The sequence below is a fragment of the Bombus impatiens genome, unplaced genomic scaffold, assembly GCF_000188095.3.
Source record: "Bombus impatiens unplaced genomic scaffold, BIMP_2.2 scf_0317, whole genome shotgun sequence".
Lineage (NCBI taxonomy): Eukaryota > Metazoa > Arthropoda > Insecta > Hymenoptera > Apidae > Bombus > Bombus impatiens.
Window position 1 is genome coordinate 354,702 of NT_176736.1, and position 23,872 is coordinate 378,573.

Below are 23,872 nucleotides of genomic sequence, written 5' to 3' on the forward strand. Positions count from 1 at the left end.
ACCATACAATAACTCTGTAATAATTTTCAATATCAAAATAATCGTATTTGATATTGTTTGATTATTATTTCACATATCAATATTTTACAAAATGTATATGATAGTTCATCGATTAAGCTATAGATAGATAAGAAGCGCCATAACTTTTAAAGGACAGGCTACAAAATAATAAATCGCAATTTTTTAGCGCAAATAGTAACATCATTCAGTCTGCATGATATACAAATATATAAATAAAATATTAAAGTACGGTTTAGTGAATTTAATTTAATTTCTTCTTGCTTTTTCTCAGTTGCTATTATAATAAATATGCGAAAAAAAATAAATGTAGTTAAATAGAAACCTTCAGATTTATCGCTGATAGATACATTAGCTATAGAAAAGTGAAAACAAAACGTCTATACAATAAATGCAGTTATTTACATTTGCTAAATCTTCGAGTAATTTATTACCTGATTCTTCGGGGAATCTTATCCAATGCATACTAGGAATTTGAAATATCGATGAAAATCTAAAGATAAATTACAATACTTATATGAATAAATAATTCATGAAATTTTAATTCTTTATTATTTCATACTAATTCGTTTACCAGTCGTAATTTATATTATATTACAGAATCACACAAAAAATCTGTTCTACCAAACTTACCAAACTTTCATTTCATTTATACGGTAATTGTTTCCTTATATTGCTACGTAATTGTTGCATTTAATGCTGCTGTAATTTTTGAACCCGTTACTTATTCTGTTCTTTCTTCATGCTCGCAATACTTACATTTTCTAAATTAGTTTATGGAAATAATACACTGCACGTTGAAAACGAAAGCAGACTTAAAATTTCATGAACAGTTAACATGGTACATTTTTTTTTTATTTTTGTACTATCGAAACACGTTCGACGATTCTGGACGTACAGATCAAATAAATTTTTGTTTATTTTCATACTAATGTTCGATGAGGTAAATGATGAGAAAGCGTGTGATCACAACTTGAAACTACGGATACGGATCACGTATTCACAGCAGCACGGAACCTATCACCTAGTCTCGGAGATTTGACTTCGTTTCGGCGCGGATTTCGTTCCGCACGCGCGCGCGTGCTCATTCCTTCCTGACAGTCTTGGAAAAATAGAGAAAAGAATCGAAACCTTACCGTTATGTTCACCCAACTCGCGCCATAATTACAGCATGGACTTGCTACTTGCAAGATGTATACAACCATAGCCAGCGATATAATGTGCACAGTTTAGACCATGCCACAGTAACAGCACGCTCGTTTCTTTTAGTAATTACATGAAATTGAATCGTGCCTATCTATCAACGTTCGACGCGTGTAATTATTCATCTCTGTTTTACCTTGCGTGTGACATTAATTATCGCCGTGCAAATGTATATTGCATGCTTAGTACTGAAATAGCTATCTAGATGTTAATGTCACTCCTTTAGAAACTATAGCGTGTCGCTAATGTCTTGATTATCGAACGTATTATATCATCAATTGCAACGAATTGTGAACTATTAACCAAGTGTTTATTAATATTTATGTTTATTAATTATTGAGTAATATAAAGATGCAATTTTTCAAAATACCGTTTCTTCATAGAAGAAAATTATCATTTAAGAGACGTAAAAATTTGTAACACGGTATAAGAGTCGGTATAAAAATCGTACAGGAGCTGGACGAAGAAGAAGTAGTAAGTTATCTTTTTTTCTTTTATATTGGTCAAATTTTTAAATAATCTATCGCATTTATATTAAATCTATCAAAGAAAACTAGCGAAGATATAATTTTCTCATTCATAATTTTCTTTAATACAACATATGTAAAAGAACAAATAAGTACAAGTACGTAAGGACGTGCATGGCACCCGCATTTCGAGCAAACGAAAACGAATAGCTCGCGTGTAAATGAAGTTTCATAAATGAGCAGATATTTTCATCCAGTCTTCGCGCAGATTCAATATAGAGTCGTGGTATCGGAGGCGTAATTAAACCGGTCTTCCACTTTATCACGGATTATATTAGTAATAGTAATCACTACCCGGTTCAATATCTTGCTTCAAGTTGCAGCTGTTCAGAATAATTATACTTCGTTCTTTGATCATTGTTGGGTTAATTATTGTGACGTGACGTGGTATCTACTACTTTATGATTTTAACAGAGCAGCAAAAACAATTCTGTTTTTCTTTGTCTAACTAGATTTTCCTCGAGAATGGCAACAGCCTTTCAAGGTCAACGCAGGGTCGAGTTAAAGATTTCGCAGTACCGATGATCGATTATCTGATTATCATAAATACAGGTACCTCGTAGATCGTAGAAATTAATAGACCAACACGCATTAAAGGTAACGTGCAATGCACACAGCATGTAAAACGATGCTCGTTAACGCGTTGCGCTCTCCCCTTTTAACGATGAACATCAATCAGGAATAGAACCTGCGATTATTTCCTGGAAATCCTGAGATTTTATTAAAGGCAAACCTGTTTACTATTTTTTCATTTATTCGGTACTTGATACATGTTACATAAATCGGCGATTAAGATGACGAACGTTACGTTGTAACAAACTAATTGAATATGATTCCACGTATATGTTATAAAAGTCGTTGAATTTTTTGCGAATATTTTGGGCAGCATATAACTTAAAACATCTTCGTTGTTATATTCTATTTGGTTTATTTCCCCCTGAAAATAGAGAATTGTGTTATGACCAACAGTAAATAATTACCACAACATATAGTATTGAATAAGTAATGGAAGTTTAATACATACCAACTGGAACCTGCTTTCGCTGAAGCTGAAGCATATGAATTTCCACCACCGCCACTACAGTAATATAAAATCACAAGATGTTATTTCAAATATTTCGAAAATGGTATTATATAATAATATAACTTTTACTACTTTAATATAACTTTCATTAGAATGGGCAATATGATTTTTTAATTCATATTTGTTATTTTACAGACAAAAATAATTTAGTTTAAATGGAGCCTCGTTCAGTTCAGTCAAGTTGAATTTAAACTTCTTAGAAAAGTTAGAAGTTCTAAAGAACAATATATTAAAAACGAAAAGTCAACTTTACAAAGTGGGATTGTTGAAAGACGTCATCCTGTCATATTTGGTGCTCTCTTAAAAGAGTTAAGTATAGAAAATGGAAAATGCTATAGAGATTATGTCAGAATTTTCGTAGAAAAGTTTGACTATTTGCTTAATATAATTGAACACGAGTTTTAAAATAATTATCTTGGTTTACCATCAATTAGAACAAAAGTAGAAACAACGTTACGCTCCTGTCAAGTCAAAGAAAGAAGGACAGTTAAGAGATTTACGCAGTGTCTATACCGGATATCGTGTTTGTAGCTTTTCAAATATTGAAACAGTCTCCTCCTTCGTGCCTTGAAAACTCTTATCAATGTATACAAACGTACTCAAGTAGAAATAGTTCGCAGAAAATTGTGAAATGAAGTTCTAATTAAACGTATGCATACCCAATAAAGTCATTTGTTTTTCGAAAACTCATTTGTCAAAGTTTTATGCTAGGATTTTTTTCTATTCATTATTCAGTGCAGAAATATTCCTCTTTCATTTCTATCTACTAATGATGATGGTGTATCATGCATAAAATATTAATCTTCAGATGCATTTTCTCTGGTCGAATGTTCTCTGCACTACAATTTTTATTGTTTTTCGTTACTTTTTAATGTTCTATTATTTTCTGATTTATTTAAAATATACAGGTTGTTCCAAAGTTTAATAATCGAACAGAAAATATTATGTAAACATAAATCATTTGAAGCTTCTTCAAAAAATTATAGTAAAAATACATAACGTGAGAAAAATAATTGGATTTTTATGTAACTTGCATAACTTTACACAAGAATAATAAAACAAACAAATCTTCATGAGTGTGGTGAATGGTTCATTGAGAAGAAATAAATTCAAGTTAATGCTGTCAGTTTTGTATCGATAGGAACAGTCAATATTTTGAAATGCAATGTTAGCAGTCAATGACCATGTTGATTGTAAACCTATTCTTATTTATAGTATAGTATAGTAACTGTAACGTGTTCTTATTATTCCCTTTCGTATCGCTATTGCAACCTTTTAACAAGGCTGTAAATGACTTATATATTTTTGTTATGTTATATCCATAAAATACTATGATAAAGTTTGGCAGTTAAACCCTGAAACATCCTATATAAAAACCTAATCTAAAGTATAATTTGGAAAGCCTATTTCAATAACTTCGGTATAAAATCGTTTTTACCAATAAAAAAAGATAGCAGTATCAAATGAGCAGTCGATGGCAGTTAACAACAATACGAATGAGATAAGCAAAAATAATAGTATAACGAAAAATTCAATGAGTTGCAAGTAAATTTGGTAAATACTTATTATGAAATTTCTTCTTCTCTGTTTCTTATTTGTTGATACTCTTAGATACTACAATATTTTAAGAGATAATTTAATACTGTACCATGTGCTGCAACCACCGCCGCCAGATGGATATCCACCGCCTGCAACCGGTATAACAATAACGGGTATAGTGTCTATTTTTTGATATCCTATAAAAATCACCCAGCGTTAGAAGCGGAAGCGATGCGTTATTACTTTGTTATATAGCTTCATTAAATGCATTGTATCTTTTCGTAATAGTTTCAGAACAATATAAAATATATGGTATATATGATATACCATATGCTTTCATTAATAATTTAACATTGTGTTCCATTGTACCACAGCATAATATAATTGCGCGTATGCTCACAATGCTGTTAATATGTTATAAATCGCATGCATAAAAATCTGTAGCATCAGTAACGCAATTGCAATCAACGCTTATTTGGTAAGTTGCCAAATTATGAACCTGTTAAATTTCAAATAGCAAATAGCTGAAGCCTACTATATTATATCGTTAATTCTTACGATTAACGGTAATTTGTTATTTTTGGTTATTGTTTCAATCCCAACACGTTGAAATATGGTTCAAATCGTGCGATCATTGTGTGTATCCTTATTATAGTAAAGGGCTCTGTTACATCAATAACTTTGCACCAACATTGATATTTGTAGTAACAGGTGATACAGCTAATATTTATTACTGAATAATTTATAAAATAAGTAGTTATATTCTTATAATATCTATATCAATTTGTTACGTTTAACATTTAACGCCTTTTGTCGATTTGTTGTAGTACCGAAACAATGGAATGTGATATTAACATGTTATTTTTTATTTTTTATTATTTCATCAAGTAAATATATTTTTTTGTGGATGTATATTCTGGTTAAATTCGTTTAATATAAACTTCAATATATTCAACTGTTTTTAATACGAAAATATAATAGAAAAAAGGATACACACAAACGTATGTTACACGAGACACCGAACGTGTTAAGCGAAATTTTAAATCTACGTAATCTATATAATTCACAGATAATCACTGTTTAAAAAAATAAAATAACATTAAATTGTGTCCTACCTCCTCCGCCGTTCGGATGACCTCCGTAACCTCCTCCGTTATGTCCTCCTCCTCCAGGGTATCCTCCCCCACCACCAGGATATCCACCTCCACCTCCACCAGGATATCCACCTCCTCCTCCACCAGGATATCCGCCACCTCCACCAGGATATCCACCTCCTCCTCCACCCGGATATCCTCCACCTCCACCAGGATATCCACCTCCTCCACATCCTCCAGACCCGCAGCCTCCTTTGTTGTATCCTCCTCCAGGATATCCTCCTCCACCACCACCTAATCCACCTCCACCTCCGAATCCTCCGCCACCTCCAAATCCGCCACCACCTCCGAATCCGCCTCCAAGTCCACCACCAGGATATCCGCCTCCCCCACATTTGACGCACAATGTTCTCTTCTTACGACTTTTGTTTAATTCATTTAATTTTGTTTTGAATGGATATAAGTTTCCTATATCATTTTTATAAAGCTTCACTTTAATAAGTTTGGCTTCATCGGTATTATTCATTTTTTCAACGTTCAAACCCTCTTTATCTCTTAATTCATCTGCAACTTCATCCAGATCCACTGGTACACCAGTGTCTTCCTCATTTTCGTCTACCTCGAAGATTAGTAGTACAGTTGTCAATGGATCTAGTTTAATTGAATTATAGTTAGTTCATAGTAATTACTTTCTTCATAATATATATGATATCTCAATTGTTTCTATCGTGCATAGCTGTCAAAGAATCATAAATCATAGATGTAAATCAGTTCATTATTGTTTTACGTGGAATAGTATTCTATTAATCATTAACACATATCATGGCAGAGAGTAAGATTATAATTTAGGTAACTATGAAACTGAAAGATTGATGCTTGTAAGAATTGAGATACGTGATTAAATTCAAAATTTCTTAATATTAACTTCTACATTCCCAAAATTGAATATACATACATATTTTATATGTTTAATTGATAATATATATATTTAATATTTAATTTAAATGTTATAGAATGTTAATATTACGTATCATCGTAATGTTAATATAATGTATCATACAATATCAAATACAATACATGCGTTTGACAGTTTTATTACTTTGTACACTATTTCGTTAGCTATGCACGAAACTTTAAGTTAATCAATTTTTTACGCTTTTCTTCTTTTCCTTTTTTATATTTCATGTAAAGTGTAATTCGTTTTTAGTTACCTGTTAGCTCTGGAACATGTTGGATGACTTCATTTGTAAACATTTCTTCAGAAGTTTCACCACTAGCATTTTTCAATCCAAAAATATTTATAACGAAAACCATATACTGGTGTTCTTCTTTTTGCGGATAAGGAGGAGGCTTAAGTTCGGTCGATAAAGTAGTATCCTCCTCATTGGAAGGTATTACTGCAGTCGATAATTCTTCTAAAGGTTTGTTACAAAAAAGCGATTACTATGTACCTCCATTTCAATCATATATGTGATAAAAATAATACAATAAAACACTTTTCATCTTCTCATCTTAAACAGAATTTTTATAACATGACGTTATATAGAACAAAATGATGATGTAAAACTACACTCTGAAATACTACAGATTATTCTACACCTTCTATTAAACAAAAGAATACAGGCAACGTACAGCCGGTAGAAGCGATACAGTGAAGTCGTAAATTAAAACGTTAAATGGTTAAACGAACACACCGATTGATTTAACCGCACTCACAGCCGTATATTGTACATGTCCCGTGACAACAACTGTCAAAGATTCCTACCTATTGGAAAGAAAGAAGTAGTTCTGAGTTAACGTTGTACGGTCTTGGATAAGGCTGGAAAACTTCATCTTCCCTAAAGTAACTTAACTTAGATTTTCAAACATGTAAACTTTAACGTTTGACCGATATAACAATCTCGTTTATATCGCTTCCACTGACTTTAGAATGCAATGCGGATAAAATAGAAAATTAAGCTTTTTAAAAAGATTATTGTTAGGTTCTCTAAGAGGTTTGCATATATGAACATGCAATATATATTTTCTCACCTGTAGCTGGTGCAGCCGATACGACTGTAATAAGGAGAAGTAGGAGCAAGCCCCTAAAACTCCTAGTTTTTTCGTGATCCATTGTGGAGAGCTCGAAACTCTCAGATCACACTGTGCATCGGATCTTTCATCTTACTGCTTTTATAGCCATCGATCTTTATACACGCACTACTTCAAAGCAATTATATAACATTACGAGTAATGCGATGAGCCTCCTCCCCATCCTTTTCCATTTACCTACTACCATTACAACTTCATATTTTTGGTTTTTCCGTGGGAATTCCAGTTTCACGCGTTCATGCACACTGTAATGTTGTTTTAAAGTGAATTCAGTGTACTCGTTTCTCGCTTTATCGATTATCACAAAATCGGTCGTAAGTTAGTTAGGTGATACTGAAAGAAATGTAATTAGTGTCGAGTCAGGAAACAATAGACGCCAATAATCAAATCTTAAAAACTACCCTGTGAAATGTGTTTGTTCACGTGCATATATCGAATTTCTGAAAGCATCACGTGAACTATCTCGATAACATAACCTTCTCGTTGTGCCAAACAGATTAGTGAAATGAAAAGTAACTATTCTATCGATTCTTCGAACGCGTTAAATAACATCAGCAGTTAGACTATGTTTGACCCTAATGAACGTATTATGTTTGATAAAATGTAGCATAAACTTTTTACGTCAAGATATCAAGAAAGAACGTTAAAAAATAACATCTCCTAAAAATATAACGTTCCGTAATAAAAGAGCGTGCTGATAATATACATTAAGTTGATGAATCTTTTTACTTGTCAAATAACTTTCTGTCATAGAAACAGACGACAATTCTCCTTACGTTCTCTTGTGATTTTGACAAAGATTTAGTAATTTCTCCTGTCTTGATATATATTACTCTTTAAATAAAACGTACAAAAATTGCCTTTTGTTTTCCATTTAAAACTCTTGAGTTTGCCATTATTTCGATTGCATAATAAGTTAAATTTAAAATATCTGTGAAGTGAGCAGAAATGATTGAAAACTAATATCCACGTACGTATGGGTCTTTAAAGTTCATATAATCCTTTCTAAGAAAAAATGTAAAATTACGATGTAGAGACTTACTTCATATATGCATATACTGACAATAGTTGTTAACAACTTCTTTTTTTTTTCTTTTAATTAATAAGGAATGCATTTTATTTTAATACTCAAGGTCGAATTGAGTATCGTTATCTCGCGAGATGTTGGATGCAATAGCAAACGATCACTGTTTTCAAATAATGTTTTTTAACATAACGATAAAATAAATATGTCGCGGATAACAATATTGTTTGCAAATAATTGTTGTAAGTAATGATAAAAAGAATGTTAGAAGATAATGATAATAATTGAATTAAGGTATATAAATTTAATAGTCAGACACTTTCGAAACATCGTAGTAGATGTTATAATTTATTCGATCGTAATCAATGATTACTTAGTATGCATATATACATATTCATAGATCACTGGAAAAGGTCTAGTAATCTAACGATTATGTAGATCAGGATCCAGATCTAGTACTTACGGTAGTTTTACCGATTCTTCCTTCCTATATCTCGAATTTGTCGTACATTGTATTTATCATCATATCAATTTATCATCCCTTAATGTTACTAGAAAATGTTACAGTGGAATAATGAAATATTACAAAAGAAAATAATCGAGTATTCCAATCTTGATGATAAATTCGTCATTATTATGTGTAAAGGTAGAAATCGGTGAAAGGTTGAAATGACTCGTAGTAACGATCATTAGAAGTTACAACGGCTTTGTTTCAGTATTTGTTATCTGAATTGGAATACCGTGGTTGTTCGATAGACGCTTGTTATTAATTTTCAAATACGCAAGTTACGATATTATTTAAAAAAAAAAACGTATATAGAGAAACATAAACAGGCAGATAAACATTCTCATGTAGAAATAGATATTAAAATGAGTAAACGGTATAGAGGACCTCGAGAAGGACAGAATACTAAATAAGCGTATGATTCACATAAATGCGCTACATGAATGCAATAAATATGCTTTTTACAGTATCATGATCGTTTTTATAACTGTTTGTGGCACGATTTATCTTTTTCGTGTTAAGAGCGTATTTTCACAAAATTATAATTCGCAAGAAATAACTCGATTTCGGAATTGTTAACTAAGAAAATATTTGATGATTTACACGTTACTATTTTTAAAATTCAATTCGACGAAATGTGCTTCCGCTAAATATAAATTGGAACATGAATGCAGAATAATATAGTAAACAATTTTATTTAGTTTAAAGAATCACGATTAGCCAGATTTTAAAGGTAGAATATTATATATTAAAGAAATAAATGTTCTAATACATTTAAGGAACAAAATATAGAATAATACCAAATAAATCAAGGAAATAAAAATAACACAATGATGCAATAATAATACAATACAAAGAAAATACTTGCGCAACTTCTTAATTCACAGGAACGAACTTTTCCCCTTCTATGAACAATGTAATTTGTGTTCATTTTGATGATATACAGAGATAGTCAAATAAGATACTAGGAAAACTGTAAATTGTACATCTACAGCTGCGGTTCTTTTTGATTCGTGTCTACCTGATTGATAATTTATGGAGATTCTTAAGCAAAATGGTGAGATCACTGTTTCATGTGATTCGTACGAATCGTAGAAGTTTAAAAGCTATCAGCCAAGTAATCGCATCATGTTCTTCCTGTTGATTGTTTTAGAATCTTAATCTTTCATAACCTTGGCCTATAGAGATATCTATGAATAGTAAAGAATTCGATGAACACATTTCTCAATAAAGATTGAAAGGGGTAAAAGTTTCTAGAAAGTAACTAAAAACGTTTCAGTAATTTTTATATCTTTAAATATTTTATTAAGTATGGCACAATTTGGCATCCGTGACGGTTCATGTAATTTTTTTTTTTTTTAATATGCACTCTTTGATGAAATACCTTTCCAAGAGATTTATCGCAGCTTTAAAATGCTACTTAAATAAAAATAATAATAAATTGTTGTTTCGTTAATCTACAAACGTAGAAAAAATCTGATTGCCCCTAACTATAATTGTGATTCACGCGATCACACCGTTTAATTCGTATTTATACTCGGCGTTCGTACTTTTCCACAATCCCATAAATCATTTTCCGATGTGCATCGTGACTGGCCAATTCCACTTTTTGCATTTATATATTCATTCAAGTACAAGAATGCACGACTGAATGATGAATGGTTGCGTGTAGGAAGCTACAACATTATTAATTATTAATCAATTAATTATTTTTATTTCTTAGGAATAAACATGCATACTTAAATAGTGTTAAGTCTTAGTAAATAGTGAATAGTCGAGCAATTAGATATATGTCGATGATTGTGAAAGTGACCTATGTCAAGAGTCTAAAAAAGACGAGTTCATCGGCTATTTTGCGTCGCGTCTATCGACATCACAATAATCTGAAACTATCTCCACAAAGTAGCAGAAACTGCATCATTGATTGGTGTTGTTTGTTGCGTCGTTAAACAAAATTCAGTTGATACGTCAAATGCAAAAACTGTAAATGTCTCGGAGCAAAAAATACATGTATATTACTTAGGCCACTGTCGTAATCACCTGCGCGTGTAATAACGGCTAAAAGATTTTTCCCACGTACATATAAATAAAAAGAAAAATGAAAGTTAAAATTATATATTTAAAAGTTCAATGAATCTTTCAACTAAAAATGTCCTAAAAGTAAATTTAGCAACGTACAAATAATTAACGGTATAGAGTGTTTTAGTTTATCCTTTTTAATTAATTTGAACTTTTAATTTATTGACTTCATCTGCAAAAAGATAACGAAATTCTTAAATCGTCACTTTTCACGATACAACGATAACGAAAATTTAAACAATGTATTTTAATTCGTATAAAGGCATAACAACATAAAAAGGTATAATATTATAATTTACAAGAAACATCGTTTTCTGTTACTCTTCGCTTTATAATTTATAGCTCCATTACCATTAAGCTTATGAATGCTCATCACAAGTGTTATAATAATTATTTCAGCAACAAAATCAACATACATATATTTTTATATTTTATACATGAATTTTATTTATTTTAATCAGAGATTCATATTAAAACTCATATTCCCTTCTCAGGAGAGGTAACATACGATTGGTAATGATTAAAAAAGATAATTGTACACATTATACGATATATCCATTTTTCGTGTTACTTCTACCACATGTGCTACTGGTAAGATGCTAATTGTTTTCCTATATGGAAACAAAATTCTTGGAAGCTGAATCTGATACAAAGTTTACTAGTTTGTTCACTGACACTGATATGCAATGTACAGCATAATATGCGCGGTATATACCGATATGCAATTAGAGAGACAACTAGTAAATTAGTCGTTTCACCCACGGTCGGGGATTTTCTAAATTACCGGTAATATAGCCACATCGGATGACGTCCGCCAGCAGAACGAATCACTTAAAACAATTACCTACGCTATTGCATACCGCATAAGCATGAAATAAGTGTATTTTATTGGAAATAATTCAGTGTTAAAATATGATGTAAATAATCGCGTTACATAAAGCTGTTATTAGTAAAATATTTCCTCTTATACATCGTTAAGTATTTTATTAACACGCTCTTTAAATATATGTTCCTAATAGTTGAGGAAAATGAAATAAGAAGGTTTCGAACGTGGGTGTCGAAATTACTGTATCAATATTCCCGACAGCTCAGTAAACAAACTGCTACAAATTTTAAGCTAGCACACTTATAATTTAGTTGTCATCGATGAATTTAGACTATAACGCAAATACATTTGCGGAGCCTGCTTAGAGTTTTATTGATATTTCAAACTGACAAGCTTCTACGATTCTAAGCAGTAACAATATTTAGCTACACATTTTTCAACTGTGTGACGAAAATTGTAGTTTGCGTTTTTGTTCTCTCGTTGTATATTTGTCCCATTCCTATAACTTGTTTCTTGATATTTTCGGAATTTATAACTTTTGAACGAATATAACGGAATGGAAATTTTACAAGCGTCATAGGTCACGCGATTAAATTTTCATTAATAATTACACGATATGTTTAGTTCAAGAAAGAAAGAGTTCCTTATATTTCAAAAATTCCATACATACGATTGGTAATTTTTTTTTAAGAAATTTTAAAAATAATGATAAGTACTTATTAATACAACTTTAATTAAGTTGTAATTAATAACTAATAAATATTTCAATAAAGACAAATTGCAAGCAAGTGCTAAAACTTTAGGATCGAAATATATTGACGAAATGCGTATATACTGTAAATGTTTGTTTTAAATATGAACTTTTGTACTCCTTTTGATTTACACTTATAAGTATAAATTAGAAGAAATTATCAGTGTATATATTTAATGAACATGCAATTATATCAATATGTATATTTAACGCTATTATATTAAATTAAACAAGAAATAAAAAACAATCAAATTCTACAAAATAAAAAGAAATACGATAGTTATCCTTGGAATACGGGAAAAGAAATTCTGAATTCAGTACTTAGAATTTTCAAGGAAAACAAAACGCTCTGGATACCTGAGTCACGTCCTTTATTAGATGACTTGAAACAATGAATATAAAGAAATTCGTAGGAAAAACCTAGAATTTTTAATCGTGTATGAAATTCATTGGTAATTATTTTAAACAATATGTGTCGATGATTATGTAAAACATAACAACCTTCTAGAGTCAATTACTATTAATTCGTTATTTAAATAACACACAAATTGTTATTAACGCCTTTTTGGATATTGCTTCAAAATTGCCTCTAAGTCATCGAAAGCTGAACTATACCGTAGAAATCTCCTTTCGATATCATTATATCTTTGTTTAAGTATCTGTCATAGATGTTTTGCTTCTAATGTTTATTCATATGTAGTGTTTATTCATCATATGAAAAATATGAAAGTACGTATTATGTGTTAAATGGGTTTAATTTATATAATATGTTGAATTTTACGTACCTATTGCCTACAAAAGTTGCTTCATTCGTAATTATTCCAGGATGGAATCGATAAAATAAGAATTATCACTTTAACACTATTATAGATATTATTTTATATATAGTAGTTTCAACTTTTAAAAACTCAAGTTCTATTCATTGTAAATCATTAGGTAAGAAAAAATGATTAATACCGTAAAAATTTTATAATTATTGTTTTTGATTGTACTTATTTTATAATTATTGGAATAATTATAGGAAGATTTATGAACATAAATATTCATTCTATAGATATGTTGCGTATACTCAGTTCTAAATTGTCTTCAATTCTTTTGGCATTTTGATTGGTTTGTGTGTATATTCTTAAGTTGTTTGTAAACACGTATTGTTATTATTCATGAAGAAATATTTCATACAGTCTTCAAAATAGAACTTGTCAAGGAAGCTTTTATGTCAGTCTAGGATATAATCATTTTCCCGATACGTCACTATTGCTATTCTTGTGGATTCCGGAACTGTTTTAAAATCCTATTACTTGAAAAGGATGACCGCTTCTGGATGATAAGAAAATTATCTTCATACGTATGAATATATCAATTATATCAATAATATATAATATATAATAATATATAGTAACAAGTCAATTAACCAGAAAAATTATCTTATGTTTTTGGGAAATAACATTTTTATACAGTGATTGAAGATAAAATGGATTTTAAGCAAAATTGGAATGAATCAACTATTATTTAAATATTCTTTACTTTTGTTTTTCTAATTCTACCATTAATAATTAAATACAGAGGTGTTACCGAAGTGCAAAAATACTTTAAAGAACCTTCTGTTACTATATTAACGCATCAGGTATACTTTTTACGAGTCTCTCATAGTGAATAATCGTGGTGTTATGACGTTATAACCTTGAATTCAACTGGCGAATATATACATATCTTTAAGTATCCTTAGACAATGAAATTATTAATATTCATCCAAATATTATTTATAATTGTTTTTCTGTTATTGCCATTTTTGTATTATCTTAATCAATTTTTTAATGTTTAGAAGAAATCTTTACAGGGCTAGTGCTTCAATGATAAAAAATCACAAAATTTTAGTATATACTGATACAGTACTTAAAAAGAAACATAAATATCATACATTGCAACCAAAATTTTCTTACATGCTTATTATATCTAACAATAGCTATTTCATTATATCTACGCACACATAATTTTATGTTTCCATCTTGCAAGGTTTTAAGTTATTTTAATTTTTCGCGTTTATATTGTACTACGACAATATTATGAAGTAACTTTTAAAATAAAGTATTTCAAAATATAATTTTTTAGTGTTCGCGCTTCTTAGTTGAAATATTAAATATAATTATATTTACAAATGTAAATAAATTAGGAGTTGTAACTAAATTAAAATAAACTAATTGAAAATTAGAAGATTTTATAAGCTATCAAGATATACATTAATAGTATTATTGATCCTATTTGATTTCCTTTTACTCTAACACGAACGAGATGCAGAATTTATATATCACCACAGAAAAAGTACAAGACAGATCTGCCACCTTATAAGTTTTCGAATCTCATATTCTGAAATACCAATTGTGCAAAACATCAGACGTTCTGTCATGCCCTCTATCTTTTAAAGTATCTACATAGTATATTTGGATGTGTGTAAATATTGTTACATAGGAATTATGTACATATACATATTGAATCCAATTAGCAAAATCGACAAACTCAACGGATGTAAAATTTTTATTTTACATTTGTTTATTTTTAGAGAGATATGTATATTATATTGCGTTCTTAGGATTCGTGCTGATTGCAATACAATCACTGGAGATTTTATATCCTGATTGGTCAACTGTCGTCGAGTTCGTTTGTGGCTCTATCTTGACAATATATTGATAATGGAAAATATGTAATTATAAACTAACTTCATTTGAATGAATAGATAAGAAACTTTTTAACTTATTCTTTCATACAATTTCGGAAAAGATTCATCGTGAATGATATGTACTATAACAGAGGATTAATTATGATCTATGAATTTTTTAATTTATAAGAGAGTGAGAAAAGTTGTTAACGCAATTAATTGTTACTTGAGCTTGAACGTCGATAACAATATATACGTCACTGCATAATACCAAATAGACGATCGACTAAATCCGGATCAAATAAATTATACATAAGTTCGAAGTTTCGAAGGATAAACAAGGTGAAATAAAATTATGTTGAATACAATGGGGCAGATAAATATACTAATATGCATGTTCATAATAACGTAATATTAATTTAATACATTAACGTCGAGAGACGTCAATCGACATCTTGTGTTTTTCAAATGTTACCGACGGCAGACGTTTTTTATTTTTCCAAGCGTTGCTGCATTTTCCATTTACATATTTACCTTGCAAAATTGTATGAAAAGCGAGACTACATGCATTTAGTATTATTTAATTGTTAATTTAATACTATTTTTTATTTTTAAACGAAATGTAGACAGACTGTTACCCTAGTTCATAACTGTTTTAACCTAATTTTTCGAAAAATGTAATTAACAAATCCACGTATGTCTTATATGCGTAAAAAATACAAATTCACGATAATACGATGAAAGTTCAGCTTAAAACGCAACATCTTAGCTAGAAAGCAACATTCAGTTCTTTCAAATTCTACCTCCAAACAATAATATTAATCTTCATAAATTTCAAACTCAGTCTTCTCAGTTTAGGAGTTAGTGAAAACAGAACAGTTAAGAACTAGAGCGACGAATTGATAAAACTTAATTTAGTTACAAAATTATACAATTTAATGTATGGTTATAAAGATTATAGAAATAAAAACAAGAGAAGATAATGCCTACTTAAAAATAGAACATGAATATAATTCTACAACAAAGATATACAAATTTCATTCTTCGATACACAATATATCATACAAGAGCTAGTAGGATAGCTCGTACGATTAATAACATTATTTCAAACAATTGTATAAATAATCGACCGACTTATTAATAAATCGCGTATTTAATTGTAAAAATAAATTTACATGCTATTGTTGATTATTTTAACATACATATAATTTTCTTTATTGCCCGTGGTCGATAGAAACGGATGGTTCGAAGTTTATTAAAATTTGCGCGTGGTGTGCAGTTTAATAAAAAACCTTCACAACGAATCACTTGGTATCGAAGACTAAAATCTATGTATTTTCAACAAACAAATTAGAACTGCTAACTAATTAAAGATGTGATTAACTACGAAGACTAACTGACTAACGAAATGACAACGAGTGATAGACGAAAAAAAACTAGTGATGTTCGAAAAGCGACTAACTTATACCTAAAAGCGACCAACCCTTAGTCACCTCGTTGCAGTGCAATCGTGGCAAGATATGTCCTTGGAGCAGGGGTGAAGGAGCTGACCGCTGGTGAACGGCGCAGCGGCTTGGCAACAGGATGATCCCGCTAGGTCAAGACTCGACACTACGAAGTACCGAGAACCGTTAGGCTCGGAACCGAGCATCTGGATTCCAGAAGATCCTTTGGGATGCGACTTTATGATACTTCGCTAGCATGGAACCGAACAATGACCGGCCTCTAACAAACGACTTTTCACTACGTGCCGAATGTAGACTTATTGCAAAGAAACTTGCTGAATAACAAAATAAAAATTACATTCCCGAACAGATTTAAATGTTTATAGCCTACTGAATTAATTATTATCAAAACAAATTTATCAAAGTTTCCGCGTACTTCTATGCGGTAATATATGTATGTATATACATATAAATTTAGTGCGTATGTTAGTGTGCGTATATACATACATTTAGTGTATGTATACGTAGGCATGTATACCTACACACTAAATATACATACAGGAAGAACAAGTCGGACTACGCAACCTTCTGAAAGCATCTTCGAGAAATAAGATGAACTTATTGAAGGAGGAAGTAACAATAGTACGAAGATTGATAATTTTTCGACAAAAATTGAATGACTCTTTAATTTTATTGTATATTCCATTTTCGATCGCGAATAATCGAATTAATTATCAATATTATATGTTAGGTTTATGTTATATATTAATTACTAATATTATGTTAGTAGCAATTTCATACTATTAATATCCAAAAGCGGTGGTGTACAAAGAAATTTAACCAATATAAAAAGAATAGTGCGTGTGTGTGTGTGTGTGCGTGCGTGCGTGCGTGTAGTATTCACAACTGCAATAAAATTCTGCATAATATAAAATAGTGTCACGTATGTGTATCTATTCAAATTTTCTAATATACAACGTAATTAAGTCACCGAAAATATATAGACGACTCGCGGTAAAGTACCCTAGACATAGCGAAGTCTCGGCCTCGCCACATGACTCGAAACCAGATGAGGCAGTCTCAATATGTATCATGTTACCTACTTACACTTAATCTCAATTTTAAGATAAGTAAATGGCATTCCAATATCTTTCTATGCAATAGGAGAAAATTAAAAAGAAGGTATTGAGATGAAAAGCAAAAGAAAGAATATTCTTACATATGACCATTACAGAAATGTTTGATAAATATGATTAAAATATTTTTAAAATTATCCACACACAATGTACAAGAGAATTTTTATTTCATTTTCTTGTATCGAGAAAAAGAACACTGTAACACGAGAAATTATATCTGCAGAAGAACGTCTGATAACTACGCTTTAATATTTAGTTACCGAATGAAGTTACGAAGCTCGCAAATTTTCCTGCACTATATCGTTATAGTTCTTATATCAAATATTTCCAGAAACTTGGTGAATAGTACAAATTTTTAAAAGAAAACTATATTATTAATGATTTCTTAAAGAATTTTTTATTTACATGTTTTACCAAATTTCTTTAATTATGGGATTTAAATTCTATTAAAACAAATACCTCTTAGTTCAGCTTTAACGTTCAATATAAATATTATACCTATATGCATATATGAATGTATGTATATTTTTTATACTCGGAAATTTTCACAAAATTGTAAAATACATGATGGAGATCACTCCGATTTTTAAAATGACAGGTCATACTCAGAAAAATTTGCTATGTAGGTCGCACGTGCGTAGGACATACTAAACAATTTTCATTCAATTTACCTAATTTTGCATAATATATAATATCATTGATAAGTTTCTCTGCTATTATTCTTTGTTGCTCGTTTAATTCTCTAAGGTCACAGGCAATCTTTTTTCCAGTAATATCAAAAATATCTTCTCGGACGTGTGTATTAGATATTGCATCCTTTGAAATTTTATGAGCAAGTTCAACCGGTTGACTTTTCTTATCTTTGCACTTCCTTTTTCGTTTAAATACGTTTCTTGTCATTGAAGGAGTTGTTGATAAAGAAGAACTTAATCTAGTTGATACTTCCGGAGATGAAGATAACATATTTCCTCCTGTATCGACATCGTCTTGTTCCTGAAATAGATAAGGATATGTGCATACATACATTTCTTCATTTTTTAGGCTTACGATTAGAGCAGAAATGACAATCGATTCCAGGCACAGGGTTAAAAGGGGCGAAACTATGGCCCCGGGCCTTGTCACCTCAGGGGCTTCGCTATTCGAGAAAAGTGCATTTTATTCTACGAGTATAACGGACGAATTATGTTAAGAAAAATTTTAAAAATAACAACTATGTCATAAAATTGTGTACTAAGAAATTTAAATATAATTGATTACAACGTAAATTTTATATCACGCTTACGTAAATTTATTTCACTTTAAGTCCCCTCCCCCTTCTTTTTCTATTAAAGAAATCGATATACTTAGGCCTCAAAAACATTAATCTAGCCTTGATCGATTCTCAATCCTTATAATAAACTAATGAATGTGTTATAGCAATTGATATATAATAAACATATAATAGTAAAATTAGCTGGTAATTCATATCATATCACAACAATTATAAGGGAATATCTATTATTATTTTACCAGAAACCATCAATGCAATGTATGAACTTGTAACGATTCATGTAGATAAAGACGGAAGAATTTTGCAGAAGACAGAATTGTATCAAAAGTTCGCTACAAAATTAAATTTATCCAATCTTACAATACTCAAAGAAAGAAATTTTATCATATCATGTACACTTGTGGATGATCAAGCTCCTTCATGAGTAAAGGAGAAAGCAAATTTTAACAAGACGACATAAAATATTTAATTATGAGCTTAGAATTAGTAGGGCTCACTGTAATGGAAACGCATTTGATGGCTTCAGTGTTTGATATTTTTAATCCTCTAATACAGAGGAACAAAGGTATTGACACAAATTAGCTTTTCTTGTGAAACCCTTTCACAGCTTCTAAAAAAACGTGACTCTATTTAATTTTTCTCTAAAATATAACTTTCTAGGATTTAAAATTGTTATGATATCAATCCCAGTTCTTAGAACTATCATGTATAACATTTATTTTGAATAACTGCTACGAGAAACAAATTATTGCTTCGCTTATGGTTTCTATGTCGCTCCTAGATTAATTTCTTTAGTACTAATAATCGGTTCCAAAACAATTATGAAGTCGATTTTTGCATCAATTTTTTAATAATTAATATCATATGTTTCATATGATATTTTAATTTTAAAGTCAAAAGTTATGTGTATATTTTACAAAAAAGGTTGTGTATATTTTATACATAAATTTACAGGAAATTTTGTAGGAAAAGCTGATCTGTGCAAATACTTCTGTTCAGTATTATATGTACTGACATTTAACATGTGGTACATGCCACTGTTTTAAGTAATTAATAAACTACCGCTTATTAAACAATTTTTAAAGTGGCATGCATAAAATAAATATCTTATTACTCATTAATATCTGGACAAATTAGTCGATTTGCAGTAGTAGTATGCACCTTTTACCGAATTGAATACGTTCATTAAGCACGACACGCACATTCGAATCGGATAAGCACATACTTTTAGATTATGTACGGTATCGACTTAAATGTGTCAAATGAACTAAAAATCTTGAAATTACGAAGAAATATTTCCTAATAATTCATATTAAACACATATATGAAGTGTTGTATGGAAATTTTTTGTTAGCATACAGCATTGTACGAAATGAAAATTAGATCCACAATGAACATGTTATCGGTAGCATATTATAATTAAATAGTACAATATAATTAAATTATATTATAATTAAATTAAAATATAATTAAGTTACTGAAATGTAATATTATTCGCATAAATTTGTCTACTCGCATTAAGTATCATATCTTAGATATCACTGCAATGTCTATAGTTTTATCAGTTCAGAAAAACCTTCTTTATCTAAACTATTCGTATTTTGATTTTATACACAATAATATTTTATTGTACATAACTGTATTGATCGCAAAAAAAAATTAAATCATTGCAAATCCACCTAACTATAATTTTATTAAATTGCATCCTGTCAAAAACAAACATGTGTTCGGATGCATTCGAACAGTAGAGTATATGTATATATGTCCTCCCTTATATGAAGATAACGTAAATACACATTCAGAGGAATAGAAAAAATTATAAAAGTGTTGATACTCTTACAACGAACAGTATGAATTTTAAATTTTTCTTCGCGAGAAATCGAGAAAATTTCAAAAATGATTTTAATAATGACGAAGCTGTAAATTTGAAAAAGAGAATAATGTTTATACGGATTAGATTAATTAAATATTGTGTATAAATATATGAATAAAATAACTGAGCAAATAATAACTAACTTTTACTTTAAAGATACTAAAAAATAATTACTTACCATATTATCATTGCATTCAGTTTTCAAATTAATACTAACATCACTAAGGTTTTCTGTATCTCTCCCTGGATCACAGTCTGTTATAAAACTTAAAATATCGAAGTACCAGAGGCTTGGTATATATACATTTTTTGTTGATCTCGACTGTTTGACTTTTTTCAATTCTCTTCTAAAACTGCACCGCAAATTGTGTATTTTTTTATTAACGAAATCTTTATCTGACAAAGGATTTATTTCTTTACATTTTTCGATCAAAACATCTATTGCATCATTTCTTAAATTTCTGTCCACATATGATTTTGACCTTATATCCCACAAACAAGGAAGACTCTTATATAATGCAATAAATTCTGTCCAGAATGTGTGATTTTCTATTGCACTCATATCTTCTTACAGAGGTTGCTACTAGAAGTTACAGATGTTTTAAGTTTTAACAACGGCGTCGCGACCTTACTTCCGTGCTACTCTCGTATAGAAGCTGAGATCTGTCTCGAGGTAAATTCCCGTCTCCCGTCCGCGGCAGACTCATAGCGATTGCCTCAACGATATGTCATGCAACCTGATACATCACTACACACGCTACATGCGGCGAGGCAAGTCTCTACTTGAGACGCGGCACTGGCTGCGGTGAACGTGGCAACACCGCCTCTTGCAAGCATCGATAGTTCAACTCTCAATGCTTAGAAGTCTTATAGTGCAGTTTATTGACAGATTGTGTAATTAATGTTTTTCTAAAAGAATTCAACTAAATATACAAAATATTTTTTAAATAATCATCATATATAAATAATACACACACATATAAACATAGCATATAAAAGTAATATATATATAAGCATTTTAGCTTTTGTGAACATTGTATTCATATTTTTTTGTGGTTCTTAGGAAGATTCGATGATGCGACGCTTGTATTTAAATTATTTATGTATATTGATTCTGAATAAATATAAATATAAAACAAATGTAGACTAACTTATAATGTTAAATTACAGTAATGATATAACTACAGGTATAAAAAATGGATAAAGAAGCACATCAGATGGTAGGAACATAAAAAGAACAACATTACTAATACTAATTGTAAACACAAAAGTTTAATGAATACATAAATAAAAATGAGTAAACATAACTCAGTATAAAACAATGAGAACAACAATGATAACAATCAGAAGACTTTTGAAATCAATTATAACGCTAAAGTATATTATGTTACATTATGTTAGTAATTAATAAACATAAGTAACAGTATTACGTAGCTTTTTCTTATTAAAATCTTATAAATTAATAATACCATGATATTGCTCTAGTTCTAGGGGAAATCACTATAGCATTTCAAATTGAAATAGTTATGATGTATAATTGTTATTTCTCAAAAAATTAAGAAATTCTGCTGTTTAAAATTAAGAAAATAAGATTCAAAGATATGAGAAAGTTATACTTTTTAATGGTGTATTTGAAAATACTTTACTAAGATTTTATAAGAAAACTTATAAAGAATTATAAAAAGTACCTCCTACTTTTCTTAGTTTCCAAGCTTAGTTTTCAATGCATATATTACTATAAAGAAAGGATTATAAAATATATAGGCATTGAATCATTTAATCCTATGTGAGTATTTAATTCATACGTACTTCAAAGATAAACTTCAAGATAAACAAATTCATGTATGATGTACTTGCAAATGGTGATATACAGTCATCTACAAAAATTATCATATACTTTATAAAAGAACTACTTTTATTTTAATAAAATATATATGGTATTGTATAATAATATATTCATTTTTAGCGTATAAAACAATAATAAATTAGTTCTTAGTCATCCTGGCATACATGTCTTCAGTGAAATTTTATAGTATTTTATTTTGATAAGAATAATCTTTCTATAAAATATAGAAAAATTTGTATGGTTAATAGTAAATCTCATTATGTAAAGTTTGGAGAACTTTGTAGAATTCAATAGTAGAGGAATTCATTGCAGAATATTACAGCAAAAGAATTAAAATAAAATATATCGAATAACTATTGGACAGTTTTGACTTTAAATTGAACGAAATAATGTTATAAAAAAGAACAGTAATAAACATCAACCGAGTGACATAGATAGGAAACAAACCTGCACTGTGTTACACACACACTATTGCACATTCTGTTGCACTGTATTATAATTGTTTCATTATATTAATGTTTATTGCTATTTTCTATGATAATATATATATATTACTAACATTATTACAAATAAATATTTCATAAAATCGCGGGAAGTCATACTGATTAGGTTATGTTTACATTAAGGCTCGACTCTCACCGTTGCCAGATTTATATTCAACACAGTTGAGATTATTAGAACTGTGATGCGGAGAACGTTACAATCAATGCTCTACAATAGCCCAAAGGAAGTCACCGCAAAGATAATTATCATCGCCCGTGGAAGACAACAAGACTGCAAAAAATGATTAACAAAGAATTAAATATCATAATTTCTTAGTAAAAACACAGTATTGCAAACAAAATAGTAAGAACTTAAAATATGAATAATAATAAAGATTAAATAATAAATGATACAACTAGAATTCT

At 29.8% G+C, this 23,872-nt stretch overlaps 2 protein-coding genes across 10 annotated transcripts; both read right to left on the reverse strand.

Annotated features, from left to right (window-relative positions):
* Window positions 1-2,491: 2,491 nt before the first annotated feature.
* LOC100748366 (heterogeneous nuclear ribonucleoprotein A1) lies at window positions 2,492-7,657 on the reverse strand. Of its 4 annotated transcripts, none has more exons than XM_033320436.1 (6): window positions 7,497-7,657; window positions 6,677-6,880; window positions 5,517-6,116; window positions 4,481-4,520; window positions 2,773-2,826; window positions 2,492-2,685 (listed from the first exon to the last, which is right to left on the reverse strand). In XM_033320436.1, exons 1-6 carry the CDS (start codon window positions 7,576-7,578, stop codon window positions 2,676-2,678), a joined length of 990 nt encoding a protein of 329 aa, XP_033176327.1. In that variant the 5' UTR covers window positions 7,579-7,657; the 3' UTR covers window positions 2,492-2,675. The 4 variants fall into 4 exon arrangements, 3 of the variants coding, with proteins under 3 accessions (XP_033176327.1, XP_003489143.1, XP_024222986.1); XM_003489095.4 differs by having other exon boundaries at window positions 5,487-6,116; XM_024367218.2 differs by having other exon boundaries at window positions 4,481-4,568; window positions 5,487-6,116.
* Window positions 7,658-16,478: 8,821 nt separating this feature from the next.
* Window positions 16,479-23,643, reverse strand: LOC100745373. 6 transcript variants are annotated; one of them, XM_033320440.1, is made up of 4 exons: window positions 23,412-23,643; window positions 21,297-21,471; window positions 18,647-18,968; window positions 16,479-17,005 (listed from the first exon to the last, which is right to left on the reverse strand). In XM_033320440.1, exons 1-4 carry the CDS (start codon window positions 23,441-23,443, stop codon window positions 16,884-16,886), a joined length of 651 nt encoding a protein of 216 aa, XP_033176331.1. In that variant the 5' UTR covers window positions 23,444-23,643; the 3' UTR covers window positions 16,479-16,883. The 6 variants fall into 6 exon arrangements, 5 of the variants coding, with proteins under 5 accessions (XP_033176331.1, XP_033176330.1, XP_033176329.1 ...); XM_033320439.1 differs by having other exon boundaries at window positions 16,484-17,005; window positions 21,297-22,027; window positions 23,412-23,640; XM_033320438.1 differs by having other exon boundaries at window positions 16,484-17,005; window positions 21,297-22,041; window positions 23,412-23,640.
* Between the last annotated feature and the right edge of the window lie 229 nt (window positions 23,644-23,872).